This window comes from Scophthalmus maximus, chromosome 4 (genome assembly GCF_022379125.1).
Source record: "Scophthalmus maximus strain ysfricsl-2021 chromosome 4, ASM2237912v1, whole genome shotgun sequence".
In the NCBI taxonomy this organism is placed as follows: domain Eukaryota; kingdom Metazoa; phylum Chordata; class Actinopteri; order Pleuronectiformes; family Scophthalmidae; genus Scophthalmus; species Scophthalmus maximus.
Genome location: NC_061518.1, coordinates 3455946 through 3471238, shown reverse-complemented (window position 1 = coordinate 3471238; position 15293 = coordinate 3455946). Strand labels below are relative to the sequence as shown.

Sequence of the window (15293 nt, the reverse complement as noted above, 5' to 3'; positions counted from 1 at the left end):
CCCCGCAAGCTTTCGGTCCTGCCTCCTCTCAGGCGGCGTGTTTCTTTGGCCCCTCCTCACATCATGCTCATTATCGGCCCGCCAACCCTTGCATCGGTACCCGCGTTGCGGATTCCCCCGGGGACGTAAGGGTGCTCTGCGCGGTCACAGAGCCCGAGGCGACCAATGCCGGATGAGACGGGTCGACCACGTTTAAAGCCAGAAGAGAGAACCAATTTGTCTTTTTAATACATGCAGGGTCAAGGGACAGGCAGCCTACGAAGAACGGGAACGGCGATAAGCAGTGTTGGCAGTGACTAATTACTCAGTGATATATTACTGTCATATAATGACTTTCCCCAGTGACAATTTCCGAAATTGTAATTATATTACAGTTACTGATCCAAGTAACGCCGCATTACTTCTTACTATATGATGACGTGCACGCTCGGGCAGGTCACGTCGGCTACGAGCCAAAAAGCGAAACGAAGGATGGAGGAAGACAGAGATCTGGAGAAGCTCGTCGCTGGGTGTATCGTAGATGAGAGGGTTTGTGAGGCTTCTGCGAATGGCATGCGATCGTTGTTTCACTACTGAACATTAGGGACCTTGCTCACTGTAATATAACAGAACCAGAAGCTGGACACAATATCGGCTCGGGTGTTATGCAACGTTTCATGTCCTGTAAAAACCGCCAGACACTCCTTGCTGCGCTCATGACGCAATATGCAAAAGTAATACAGTAATATAACGTTAGCAGCGTGACTAATTACTTTTAATACTCAAGTAATAAGTAAGGTGACATGATTACTTTTTGAAAGAGTAATAAGTAACAAGTAACTTATCACCCTTCCTGGGTGACTTGCCCAACACTGACGATAAGTGAGCGGAAATAACCTGCAAGGGACTTCAGTGGCTTTTTGAATCAGGAGGGAGGGAGGGGTGGAAAAAAATAAAAATAAATAAAGGTTAAAAAAAATATATATGGGGAGTTTCATGCAAAAACAGTTGTCTGCAGACAACAGAGACAAAGCTAGTGGGATCACTGGAACCACACGGGCTGGATGAAAAGAGCTGAGGGGTGTGTGTGTGTGTGTGTGTGTGTGTGAGTGTTTGTGTGTGTGCGTGTGTGTGTGTGCGTGTGAGTGTTTGTGTGTGTGTGTGTGTGTGTGTGTGTGTGAGTGTTTGTGTGTGTGCGTGTGCGTGTGTGCGTGTGTGTGTGTGTGATGGGGATTGGGGGGATGTGAGTGTGTGTGTGTGTGTGCGTGTGTGTGATGGGGGTTGGGGGGATGTGTGTGTTTGTGTGTGTGTGTGTGTGTGTGTGTGTGTGTGTGTGTTTGTGTGTGATGGGGATTGGGGGGATGTGAGTGTGTGATGTGACAGGCAAGCTAGAGAGAGAGAGAGGGAAAGGCAGAGGGAGAGGGAGAGGCAGGTGGAAAGGGGGAGGGGCCTGGGGTGGTCCAGACAGTCGCTCCTTGTGTACCTCACACGCTCGCAGCCTCTCTGCGCATCATTCGAGGGGAAGCCCGGCCGCGGCTGTTCCCCGGCCCCTCTCTCTCTCTCTCTCTCTCTCTCTCTCGACGCCTCGGCTGCCGGATCGCAACACGACTCGCTTCGGCGTGACTCACTTCGCTGCCTCCTCTTCTCCGGGAGCCCCCCACCCACCGCCCCCCACTGCCCCTCGCCCCCAGACGCGTAAACTTGGAGCGACTCCCCGGCCAGGCACCGTTATATGGGAAAACACGGCTCCGTCCGGCGCGTCGTCGTCTGTTCCATTTGTTCCTCCCATCCCCTGTATCCGAGAGGGAGCGCGCGGCGGATGAACGTCGGAGGACGCGACTCACGGACCGCGTCGCCTTCAGCGCATCATGGGAACGTTACAACTACCAACAAGGTATAAAAGTGTGCATCTGTTCCCATAAGGTTCCCATATTCTATGTGGTTTTTCTTTGCTTCTCAATTCTGAGGATTTGTGCAGCCTTTTTTTTGTTGTTGTTGTAAATCATGTCAGAGCGCACGGATGGGGTTTTTTTTGGACACTTGCGCCTGGGTGGGTTTCATTTGTTCCATGTGTTGTTGTCTCGTCGCCAGCATTTCGGATGGAGGGATGTCTGCATCGCGCAGGAAGCTCCCAAACCTGTGCCCTCTGCAGCACAGTCGGCTTTTTCACCCCCCCCCCCCCCCTCCTCCTCCTCCTCCCCTACATTCAGCTCCATCCATGTCGATGAGGGAATACGAAGCAGTGACGCTCCAGACGCGCGAGTCGTGTGTCGCTGCCTCAGAAGTCAGTATGTTGCATTGCCAGAGTGTAAAGCATTGACTTCAACTCCACCAGACGTCTGTCTCTCTCTGCAGCAGAGACCTCTAGCTTTTTCTACAGTGGACACCTCAACTCTCATTTCTTCATTTGACCAAACCTCCACATTGTTCTCTGTGTATCAGAAGAGACTCCCTTGCAATTCATCATTTCCTTTTCTTTCTTCTTCTTCTTCTTCTTTTTGGACATCACCGAGTCCAGTGCGTTGCTCCTGAAGCCCTAACGCCACAAAAGCTCCCCGTGTCCAGGCCTGCAACTATAATTTAAAATCAATTCTGCATTGACTGTGATGGATTTCCCGTGTGATTCTTGACTCGCAGGTTCATTTATCCTTGACCTGACATTGGCATTGAAGCTTTTTTTTTTCAAAACTACGCCGTTTACCTTCCTGTGCTGGCTTGTGCTTTAAGTTTTTTGTTTGCTTGATGTTTGCACATCAAGCATTTGTTTGCACAATGCTGCAGATTCACCAGTCAGGCCTAACAAGGTCCTTGAATAAGATGCAGACGTGATGGGGGAGACAAGAGTGAATGTGGGGTTCGCTGCAGTATGTATGGCCTTGTAGTAAAGTGTAGTTGGCAAAGTGTGCTGCATCCATGATACTGACTATATGGTAACTTTAGGTGCGTTTTGAACTCTTTAAGCTCATAAAGTTATAGCCGTAAGACCAGAATGTGCAAGAAAAAGGCTATTTCTTGCCAACTTTAGATACAACATACATGCTTCCACTCCGCCGATGTACATGTTTCGTCAGTCGCTGTCGGCTGATTTGAAAGCAGCCAGAAGTTTTTGGGGACTCAAGACTGCTCATCTTTACCCACTTGCATTTTCAAAAATTGAGGCTGTAGCGCCGAAAGGAGCAACAGGAGACGAACTGATTAATTAAGTCGCGCGGTTCTGTCTCGTGGCCGCGGGAATCTTTACTAAGGACTGCTCTTGTTCTTTTTTCCTATTAAATATACAGTTAAATCTTCGACCATCAAGTACCGGAGAGAGTCAAATCCCAGCCCTTTGGCCCAGAGACTTGTAAATAAAATATTTGCTGCACGGCGCTCACCATCGACCGTACCGATGACTCACCCCTCATCAGAAGAGTCAAAGTCATCCTGCTGTTAATTCATGTATTCAAATGAGACTGCTTTGTAATGTCCGTCAGTGATCTGCCCTGCCATATCAAGCTTGGGTAATAACCCGTGACAGTATATTCACAGAGCTGTTAGACCCCCAAGACTGATTTTATGACAAATGAATTAACTTCTGAGACTAAATTCTTTGTGTTCGCAGGGAGGACCTGGCATTAGACCGCTGTGTCTAAATGAAGTGGTTCAGCCATGCAGTGTTCCTGGAAGGCAGTGATTCTGCTGGCCTTGGCCTCCATTGCCATCCAGTACACGGCCATCCGGACGCTCACCTCCAAGCCTTTCCAGCTGTGTCCGTTGCCCAGCCCTCAGAACTGCGGCCTGGGCGGCCAAGACACCGAGCCGCCCTTTGAGCGCGGCGCAGCGGGTGCTGGCGGAGGCTGCGACGACTACCCGTACTTCTCCATCAATGCCACGCGCAAAACGCACATTCTGGTCCTGGCCACCACCCGCAGTGGCTCCTCCTTCGTGGGCCAGCTGCTCAACCAGCACCAGGAGGTGTTCTACCTGTTCGAGCCTCTCTACCACGTCCAGACCACGCTCATACCGCGTCTGTCCCACAGCCGCAACGCCGCAGACCGCCGCGTGATGCTGGGCGCCAGCAGGGACCTCCTGCGCAGCCTGTACGGCTGCGACCTCTACTTCCTGGAGAGCTACATCAAACCGACGCCCACGAACCACACCACGGACAAACTGTTCCGGCGCGGCGCCAGCCGAGCGCTGTGCCAGCAGCCCGTGTGCGATGCCTTCGGTCCCGCCGACGTCAATGTGGAGGAAGGGGACTGCGTCAAGAAGTGTGCGTCTCTGAACATGACCCTGGCGACAGAGGCGTGCCGCGAGAAGCGGTACGTGGCCATCAAAATCGTTCGCGTGCCAGAGATCGGAGATCTACGGGCTTTGGTGGAAGACCCGCGGCTCAATATTAAAGTCATCCAACTCGTCAGAGACCCGCGCGGTATCCTGTCGTCGCGGATTGAGACGTTCAGGGATACGTATCGCCTGTGGCGTATTTGGCGGGCCACGGGGAGACGGCCCTACAACCTCGATTTAAGTCAGCTTACAGTTGTATGTGAGGACTTCCTCAGCTCGGTTTCAACTGGCCTCGGCCATCCCTATTGGCTAAAAGGGAAGTACATGTTGGTTCGCTACGAGGATTTGGCGAGGAACCCCCTGCTCAAGACGAAGGAGATGTACGACTATCTGGGGCTGCCTATGGATAAAAACGTGGAAGACTGGATACACGCAAACACCCGGGGCAGCAACGAGCCCTCGGCCAAACACAAGTTCGGCACGGTGAGGGATTCGGCGGCTAACGCGGAGAGTTGGCGTTTGAAACTGTCGTACGACATGGTGGAATACACACAGACTGTGTGTCAAAAAGTACTCCACCAGCTGGGATACAAAGCTGTGCGGTCGACGGAGGAACTGAAAAACATGTCCCTCTCACTGGTACAGGACAAAACTTTTGTACCTTTTTCGTAAAACAAAGACTAGTGACTATTTTTGATATATTTATAATCGTTGCCTTATAATTTCCTCGGTTTCATTGGTTTCATTTCTCCAACTTTGTTTCCTAAAAATTTGCACTTAAACTTTTAAAAAGATTTTGAATGCACCAAGGGGGAAAACTATGGATTTGTTCCCCAATGTTTTTCGAACAGCACACGTAAAAAAACCCCCCCCACAAAAACAAGCTAGTTTACAAATTGTCTTATTGTTTAGTTGTCTTTTTTTTTTTTCCCATCCACAGAACCAAGACGAGACAGTGTCTTCATGAATTTCCTGTATGCAAAGCTGTTTGTTTCAACAAAAAGTAAAATGTTGCCCCCTTCAAAAACACGGAACGGAAGCCGGGGGAATTTGTTTTTCTTTCATATACGTGTGATGGCAAAATTTGGACTGTACGAGCCCTACTGTGCAATAAATCGTAACCCCACACTGTGGCATTTCTCTCTCCGTGCGCGAATGGAGTCGCTGCCTCTGACAGATGCCACACTCGCAAAGGGATAATTGCAGGCAATTAATAGGCTCTCGAGTTAAAGGGACAGAAGCCCACCGGAGGTCGCGAGCGCTTCGTCGGGCGGGTACGCGACCATCTGCGGTGGCCAATTAGTGGCGAGGGGTGAAGTCGTAGTCGTAGGTGTCCGGGGAGCGAATGGTATCGCGGCGTTTGAAAGGCGTGGATTTAGAGACGTCGTGTGGCGGAATCCCGAGTCGACGGCGAGGCCGTCAGACTCGCAGCCTGCAGTTTTTTGGTTTTTTTTTCAGTTTCCCATTCATCACCTTGTTTTCCAGTTTGTTGAGACCCATTTGTTCCCGAATCGTTCACGCGGCGGTGGAGTGAATACTGGCCTTTTTTTCCCTCTGTTTACGCCGCATGTCATCCGCCGTTAGTGAGACGTTTACTCATCACTGAAACAGCCGAAGATTCCCCTTGTTATTGTGTCGCCTGATAAAGAAGGTATGAAAGCAGAAAACACCCCGCAACACCCAAAATTAAGAAGAAAAAAAAAAGGCATGCGCAATTCTCTACCCGGGCGATATGACGCTGCTCTTTTTGACAGTTCACGTTATGGATTCATCTTCCACATGAAAGATTTTCATAACTGAGGAAGGTATGTCTTTGTAAAAAAAAAAAAAAAAAAAGGGTTGCTCCGCAGATTCCCCCCTTTTTTTTCTTTCCTCTAGGATGCGTGCTTAGTTTATCCTGTACATCACATCCACACTAGATCACATATACCGAGTATTAAATTAATGACTGGACATAATCCGGGACAAATCCTCCGATCGCCATAGTGGCAGTCGGCAACGGTTAGAAGGTCCAGGCTGAATTACAGTACGCCATGACTCCAAGTAATATGTTCAATCAGCTTTTAGAGATGATGCTGAGGAAACTCGAAAGTCGTCTTTTCTTTTCTTTTTTTGTAATTGATGAACAGAGACAGACTTTTGGTTTTATTATCCAACTCCAACATTTCTGGACTCGAGCACAAGATTTTTTTTTATATAATAATCGCCATAATTATTTGTCAAGAAATGAACCTCATAAGCAGCTTGTTCATTGCTTGTTCTCCATGGATTTGATTGGCACCAACATCGTGGCATATTTACCACTTCACGCAGTGGCTATACTTTGTCCAATAGGCCGTCATCGCCGCGCGCGTCGTACCGTACTTTCCAAATCCGTCCGTCCGTCACCGTAGCAGCTCACACCGGATGTCGGGTTTGCTCTACGCGTGGCACGGGACGCCGTTAAGCGTCTCCTTACCGAGGAGCGAGTCGGGGTTTCAAGGCTTGAGTCGCGCGTCGCTTTTTAAGGGTTGGACGGAATAAGTACCCTTTCGTGAAATGATTGCCGATGACACCATGAGAGTCTGGATGTCCAAAATTTGATTCAATGTGTCTGCAAAGCTGCACTTCTGATAAAGCAGAGATAATAACCCTCAGTCAATATCATGTTTAGTTTTTTCATTTCGACTTTACGTTTTGTGTGTGTGTGTGGGGGGGGGGGTTTCGTCACTTCGTCCCGACTTTAGGATTTTTTGGGGGGATTTTTCCGTGACACCTGCTCCTGGGACTTTGTGCAGCCGGGACCAAAAAAAAAAAAAGGGGTCGCGGAGACGCCCGTTGATTTCAGAAAAACCACTTGTTTACCCATAAGATAAAAACCCCCCCATGAATGGAGCATCACACGCCCCGGCTCATCAGTATTGCTGACTGGATGTCCATTGAGATGCAGAGCACAAACCTTTGATCCTCCTCTGTGCCGTGGCTGCAGGCAAACTCTCTCTCTCTCTCTCTCTCTCTCTCTCTCTCTCTCTCTTCCCTTCCGTGCCGCCTTCTCCATCATCCACTTCTCTCTCTCTCTCTTCCTTTCTTTTTTTTTTTACAGAGATTCTCAGGGGATTGTTCCTTCGCTTCACTTTTACCTTCTGAATGTTCTGGATGTGCCTTGCATACTTTTTATTTATTTATTTATTGCATTTTCCTTAAAACTGCTGCAAAGCCGGAGCGTGCGTGTGAACGTGCATGTACAATTTTTTTGTTGTTCTTCTTCTTCTATCATATGCCGGGTTTGCTACTCGTGCTTGTACTCATAGAACCACTCCGATACCACGGCGGCAACACAGCGTCCTCCAGACGGTTGAGGAGGTCGGCGCGCAAACTACAAAAACAAAAGAGCCGGCACTGATGATTAGAAAGTTTCGTGCTATCAGCACAAGCCATACAGCGTACTAAAAGCCGCGACTCCACAAATTCCGGAGGTCTATTGCTTCTTTTCCGAGCAAAGGGGCTCAAGTACTCATATCGGTACCCGGTGTCGGCGAGTCGCTACATGCGTGTGCTTGTACATGTACTTGGCATCGGTGCGTCTCCCTACGGTTTTTTTCTTTGCCGTTTCCCATTGTCCTGCAGTTCGAGCGAGATTCTAGCGGGACTGTTGATCCGAAGCTCTCGGGTGAAACCCAACTGGGCACTTTGCTCTGACCGCTCGCGAGCTGTGGCACACTCCCCCCCCGCACGCCTGAGCCCCCCGCGGGCGCACGCTCTGCCGCCCGCTCCCCATGCGTCGGCGCGTCGCTGTGCCTCTGGGCCCCCTTGTTTTTGTAACACGTCCTGGTAGCTGAAAACTACTACTACTAATACTACTTGTCGGTGAGCGAAGACGCCCGAGATAGAAGAGGGGCTTCTTCAAGAGGGTCTGCGGCAGTAAGGGGAACGATCCAGCGCTGTTAGAACTTTGGCACGTCTTCGCCTTTTGTCTTTTGTTTGTGCGAGTGAATCTGTGGGGGAAACGCTCCGCTCGACGGAGCGGAAGCTTACACGTGACCACGGTGTCAACCGCCGCCGCCTTCGTTTCGCTTTGACCCCTCAACCGCGCCGCCCTTTCTCGCGGCGCTCGAGCTCGGCGTCCGGGGGCGGGCGGCGATTCAGTCGGGCAGGCCGCCGGCGCTCTTCCCTGCGCGGAGCCGTGCAAATCAGACGCGTCCATGAGATCTGTTTGTGTGTTCGACTCCTCTGCACGGGTTGTGCGAGTTGTTATCCGATGGCGGCGAGCTGGGCTCTTGCCAGAAGCGATATGAGCGGCTTAATTGAAGCTGTCGGCCGGTCGGCGCGAGAGAGGCATGGCAACCAGGTCATTGTGTAGTCAGGGATCCAGAGCTCCATGATAGGTTTGAATGGTCGGAGCAGCTTTGAAATGAAATTTCTCTTCTTTCTTTTATTTAAATTCCACTGCAAACTGGAACAGTTATCCCTCTGGGTAATAGCATTTTATGGGCCGATTGAATTCAAATCATCTTTGCACATTAGCTCACACGTTCAGTCGCCGTCCGAATCCTCGCTGGAATGTTTGCCACCAAGCGTTTGTCCACGCCCCGGGAAAATGAATGTGAAGAACATCCGGCCTTGTAATACGATCAAGGAATACATCTGCCCTTCGTGTTTGACCTATTCCGACCCCCTCGCGCTCAACCTTTAATATGTTAAAGCTTTAAATCGTACGGTGCGTACGAAGTGAGAACTGGCATTGGCCGCTGCTCGGCGGCAGAGGTCACTTCTCTCCTGCTCTCGCAGCCAACACGTACCCCTCCATCTTCATACTGAGGAGCAACTGATGGCTATCATGATTTCCCCCTCGGGAATGCCAGCAAAAGTTGGCTGCGCAGTAGCCCCTGCATCTTGCATCGCGGCACAGGTGGGGCCGGCTAGCCGAAAGCAAGCCACACGCGACGCAAACAAATATGAGCGGTCATGAGCCAAAGTTAAAAATAAGTGCATGGAGTTCAAGCGCTCTGGCAACAGAGGAAACACACTGACATTTGCAGATGTGAGAGAGAGCGGAAGCTGGGTGGTGCGGCGTGTGTGTGTCTGTGTGTGTGCGTGTGTGTGTGTGTGTGTGTGTGTGCGCGTGTGTGACCAGCGACATAAATCCCGATCAAACTCTCGACCGCCAAGCAAAACGTTTGTTTTTGTCAGACACGCCCGGCCGTAAATCAGCGCTCCGGCGGCGGAGTGACGAACGAAGAGTAGTAGATGCGGGTCCGACAAATGCAAAAAGAAAATTTGTTGCGTAACAACCGTCTTCCTGTTTAGTTTTTTTCGTCGTGGGGATTTATCTGCAAAGCTCGCGCAGCCTGACATTTACAATGTGTCCTTGTCTTTGCATCACAATTTTTTTCCCCCCGGCATCAGTTTCTCTGAAACGTCCCCCGACATTTCTATAATTCTGACGGCTGACATATGTTCTTTTTTCTACTGTGTCAGCGTTGGCGCAAGTACAGTCCCCTCTGTGTGTGTGTGTGTGTGTGTGTGTGTTTGATTCACATTCAATAGCCACAATACTCACAGGGCGTCCTTTCACTCACGCCGATGTTTCACCGAACAGATTGGCGGCCTCCTGAGCCTCCAGGCGTTTTCTGAATGACACAAAAAAAGAAAAGAAAAGAAAGGGATATTTTAAGATCGCACGGGACGATTGGAAGCGTCGACAACCGGCGTCGTCGCGAGCACGTCGCTGATGAGAACCCCCAGCCTGCTTACTTAGTGGATATTTATCTTTCTCAACAACTCTGTTATTACCTGAGGTCTGTGCCAAGTGCAATGGTGTGAAAGATTAGAAAGCTTCTTTCTTTTCCGTTTTCCTTTCGAACACTGGCATTGTGTTTTTTCTTCCAGCAGCCCGAGTTTACACACTCCGGGGAGATGCTAAACACACTCCCGTGTACATTCATTTTAGTGCCCCTCGTTAATTTGCTCGCCCAAGTCGGGGAGCTTAATGGAAATCAAGGAGCTCGCGGTCGCTGCTCTCACACGAATGCCTCGGCGAGATTACGTGGTAAAACCAGGACAAAGTTGTCGTGCGTGCTCTCCTTTGCTCTCCTTTGACTCCCCGGGGTGACACGGCGGTTACCATGGCATCGGCGACAGTGAGTCTCGTTTGTAGTGTACTGACGCTTATTGGTCCCTTGGTTTCCCTTGCTTGATAGCAGAACACAAAATGCAGAACGCGATCATCAAGGTGATTTGGAAACAGTGCCAGGACCTAATTAGAATGATCTCAAACAGAAGAGAAAAGAGATGCTCCGTGCCAAATTCAGCGACGAGATGAAGTTCCCGTTCGTAGCCGTCACCCTGTCGGGGGACAGGTGGAGAGAAAGAATATAGTACTGAGCAAAACCAACCGACTCCACTGCGAATGGACTCATAATCCACCGGCATTCAATGAATAGAAACTGATCAGAAGTGTTGATAATTGCCACAAACAATTTTGACAGTTTGTTCATCATCTGTTCCACTTCTTACATACCAAACTAAATGATTTGCTCGGATCTGAGTGCATGACGGTTTGGGAGCCGTCAGATAATAGGACAGACCGTAAACATAACGACGTTGATGGTAAACCACACTTTGTACGGTGGCCCTGAGAGCTCACAGCGCTGCAACTTAATAAAACAGGTGCAAATAGACAAAACACAAGGAGACGGAAGTGTTTCCAGAGGACACGCCTGGCTACGCTCGTTGTTGCCGTGGATTTTTCAAAATGAAATCAAAATCACTCAACGGGGCTGCGAGTCCAAATCCGCGTGTCCAGACGAGTGCATGGCGTTGAAGTGTCCACTGGAAACACTTCTCGCGGTTTATATGCAGCGCGTTTTCTTAACGTGTTGTGTTGCAAGCGCGTTTGCATCTGCTGTCAAACTGATGAAGATGATTTCCTCGCTTGCTTTGTGTTTTGTCTGTGACCGGAACTTCCCCTTATTTTTTTTTGTTATCAAAAACGTGACGTTGTGACATGTATCTTAAGAAGTGTGGGTTCTTGATGGGATTAATCTCATCGCTAATAGAGACCACCGGTGGCTTGTGCCGGTGATACCAAGTAGAGAAGATCCCCGCGCTTTACACGCAACCCGACGTGTTTCCCACTCCCGAGTCATCCAACGTTGATGAACGTACAGCGGCTGTCACATTATCTTTATTGTAGCTCCCACTTATACCCTCAAGGGGCAGCACGCTCTGCGACACAGTGCTTCAGACGGATTTTCGGTGACGACACGCAACGCTTCCAGACCCAATCTGCCACTGAAGTAGCCCGGGAGGAAACTGGTGCCCCCTTTGGTGCGGTAGGTGCAGATCTGCCGTGAGCGAAATAAATGCCACCTTGAATAAGGCAAGAGGAGCGGATTTGTCACGGTTACCCGCCGCGACTCCGGTCCCAAGCCGAGTGTGTGTGAGTGCGCGGCGGCGGGAGCGGCTTCCTCCCTCGGCACCTGAGACTCCCCATCTTCTCGTCACCCGTGGCGACCCGCCGTGACGTCACTCCATTGGTTTGGGAGCCGCCGCTTTGAAGCCTCGAGGTTTCGCATTTTGACCAGCGACAAGTTTGGTTTTTCTTGCTGCTGGACGTGGAACCGGGGGATGCGTCTGAGCGGGAGCTCGTCCGCCTGCAACCATGCACCGATTGGACGGCATACCAGCTGTCAATCACGCTGTATCTACGTTTTATCGTCTATTTTATTCTAAATGAGACCATAAACTCTTGCTTCTGAGTTATTTTCTCACAGACTTCTTTAGAAACTAACTTATTTTTGCAACTAGTGGAGTCGCCCTCTGCTGGTGATTCAAGAAAAATCAAGCTTCAGGCATTGGCTACGTCTATTTTTATATATAGTCTATGATGTTTGACCCATTTCATTTTGGATCCAGAAAGGTTTTCATTTTCCTGAACATGGCAGGTAGGGCAGGAGGTATGTTCTCTCTGAGTTCTAGTTTCTCTTCATTAGGAGAGACACATTTTTAAATAGGCAATAGGCATATCGACCTCTATGACAGCAGCTTTTAAATGTGATCGATCAAATACATACACTGCAATAAATGGGAGTGGAGGGGTCCCAGCCTGCGAGACAAACCAAAAAGCAATAGTTTTGGGGGGGGGGGGCTCCTTGAAATGCAGGTATTGTGTAATGCCCGCTGGCGGTGTGCGCTCGAGCTGCACACCCAAGCCACCGTGCAGTAACAATATGCAACACATACACTGTCATGTAACCACACATTTAGGTTCGTGCACGTTCACGCAGACTCTCTCACACACACACACACACACACACACACACACACACACACACACACACACACAAACACACACACACACACACACACACACACACACACACGGCCCGAGGCGCTCTGTGTCAGACTCGGTCTTGAAGTTAAACTTCGATTGCCTCATTCACCTGGAATTCCGGCGTCAGTTGATTTTTTTCGCAAAATATGTGAAGGATATGTGTGTGATATGCTTTTTTTTTTTCTCCCTCCATCTCTGCCAGGAGATAGACTTTGGGTTTTTAAAAATGTGCCTGACTGCTGTCAAACATGTCACAACGTCTGCATAATTAAAAAGACGGGGATCAACATTTGGAGGCCATTTTTGCCTGACAAGGCCACATTTTCCCGCCCAAACATATCGCGAGCGATATCAGGATATTTGTGACACGTATAGGCAAAATTATAGATATGGAGTTGTTTCAGGACCATGGACAGCGCTGGTGCCGCACAACTGTTGAAGAACATCCGAGGAACCTGATGTCCCATTAGCTACGGTCCGCGATGGGATACTTGCACAACCGTGTCCCGGTTCTACTTAGTACCGCTCGACTGTTTTCCCGTCATTTTACCCTCGTAGACTCGTGACAAAAGTGCGAATGAAGTAGTGAGTAAACAAAGTCACCAAAAAACAGACCGCAAACAGACGAGCAGCATTATTTTGAAACGGAAGTACGCCACGAAGCCTAGTGCATGTGGTCCATAGTGCGCCGTTCTCCTGTTCCTCTGTCTGCTGATGAATGGGTTGCCGTTTATTTCATTCTCCTTATGAAAGGATTATCTTGTGTGATGGAAACTCTTTTCTTTACGCGTGTCTCCAATGCTCTAGTTTGGGCGGAACCAAAAGAAACTGGTCTAAACCTGTTTGGGTTCGGGCGCACGAAATAGCCAATATGGCACAATCCCCTCTGGCCCAGCTCGCCAGCGCTAGCTCTGTTAACGTTGGCTCAGTCGTCAGCTGCGTTTGCTACATGCAGCGGTAGCGCGGAGGTTGTCGCGTCGCTTGTCTTCCGAGTCGGCGGCGGCCTCCTTCTTTGTGCCCCGGGTCCTTCTTTGTCCATACGCCCGCGAGCCTTTGCGCTTTCCCCTTCTTTCGTCTGGCGCCGCTGGACACTTTTCATGTTGCAGGTGATTTGAACACTGAAACAGTAACACTTTCATTCAATCTTTTTAATAAATCCTTTAGGGTTTAAACAGCCAAGAGGTTTTTTTTGTTTTGTCTCTGGTCATTATTTTGGGATCTTTATCCATTTCCATTTGTGTTTTCGATTTGTTCTCTTTTATCTTCTTTGTCGTCGTCTTTGCATCACTTTGCTCCTGACCTCTCGCATCACGCTGTCGGAAAACACCTGCCTTGCAGTATAGGTAGCTTATTTTCCAACATCAAGTTGCCTGAGACGGGTAGGTATTTATCTTCCCCCCTGCATTGACAAAGGAAATGTTGAACAGTGGTGGGGCGACCCACCTGACATTTACCAGATTGCCAGCCAGAGCGTTTTATATCATATTTTAAATATTCAGTCAGAATTTGTCAGTGAAAGAAATAATACTTTCCCAGTGTTTAAAGAGAATTGCCCTGCATTTAGACGATATCGACTTGTCAAGGATTCTCCTCGAGAAGTCACTTTATTCTTCCAGGACACGCTCAATAAAATGGCGAGAATAGCTCTCCTCTGCAATTACACGTTTCAAATGTCATCAGAAGAATCGAGGACTTCCTGATTGTGAGATCAATTTGCCGTGTGGTTGCTTTGTTGGGCAAAGACGGAGATTGGATTCGGCAGTGAAGGACGGTTACATACACGTACCACGTGTAACTCCTCTCTATTGGCAGTTTGCAGGTCATTCCTGACACCGACAGCTGGAGAGCGTGACATATTTAGCGACTTGAAACAAGAGGAAAGGAAGCTCCTCCACTGTCAGCAGCGCTGAATGGTGAAATGGTGAAAAAGAGAAAAGAGCTATTGGCCCGATGTTGATGGAAGAAAAACGGGGAAAACCCAAGATGACCATCAGCCTTGTGGTTAAACACTGAGGGCGTTTAACTGCAGTGGATGTACCATTAATTACTCAACTTGATCCTGATCTGTAAACCGCAGATTCCGTGACTAATCCTGCTGACTATAATGAGATCGGCTCGGGGAGGCTGTCGCTTTTTCCGTGGCGCATCTGGGCATTCGCCCTCCGTTTGGCAGCGTCAGTCACCAACAGTCACTTTGCAGGTACAGATTTTACAGTCAAAACGCCATGTGAAGCGATCATGCTCTAAATGGATGTAATGTATAAGGGTGTTCGCCCCATCGTTATACGTCCGTAGTAATAAGATTGTGTGAAACTGCGCAGAGGAGGTTTATGTTTGCACCGCCGACTGTTTGTTTGTCCGTCAGCACGGTGACGCAAAGGAAAAAACTATACTGAACGGACGTTTACGAAACTTAATGGAAGGACGGGACGTGGGCCAAGAACGAACCCATTACATTGTTGGCGTCGATTCAGACGAAGGGGCAGATGCAGAAATGTATTTCTTTAAACTTTGTGTGAGGCGGGGATTTTTTTTTGCCATTTTCACCAATTTCCCAGGGGATGGAAATGTCCATATTTAGGGGACTGGTATCTGTGAGTGGATCCAAATGAAAGTAAGAATCTAGCGCATCTAAATGTGGTGTCATCATCCACAATTGGACAAAATGATCTCATGATCTGGTTTGTTTAGCTATCAAGCCTGATTGAATTCAAGGAGATGGTGGGGCCTCGGC

At 49.2% G+C, this 15293-nt stretch overlaps 1 protein-coding gene and 1 long non-coding RNA gene across 4 annotated transcripts in view; one reads left to right on the top strand and one right to left on the bottom strand.

The window, feature by feature from the left end:
* Positions 1-15293, bottom strand: part of LOC118302301 — a 104037-nt gene that overhangs the window by 26945 nt on the left and 61799 nt on the right. For all 3 annotated transcript variants that reach the window (XR_007030615.1, XR_007030616.1, XR_007030617.1), the window contains one exon: positions 9785-9854. This is a non-coding gene — a long non-coding RNA (uncharacterized LOC118302301). The remainder of the gene's footprint in view (positions 1-9784; positions 9855-15293) is intronic.
* Positions 1497-5373, top strand: LOC118302296 (carbohydrate sulfotransferase 1). Its single transcript, XM_035628334.2, has 2 exons — positions 1497-1873; positions 3581-5373. The coding sequence occupies exon 2, from the start codon at positions 3628-3630 to the stop codon at positions 4915-4917; it is 1290 nt and encodes a 429-aa protein (XP_035484227.1). The 5' UTR covers positions 1497-1873; positions 3581-3627; the 3' UTR covers positions 4918-5373.

Bases quoted from the DNA above. Each gene is read 5' to 3' on its own strand.
- LOC118302296 (XM_035628334.2), top strand. From the start codon at position 3,628: ATGCAGTGTTCCTGGAAGGCAGTGATTCTGCTGGCCTTGGCCTCCATT.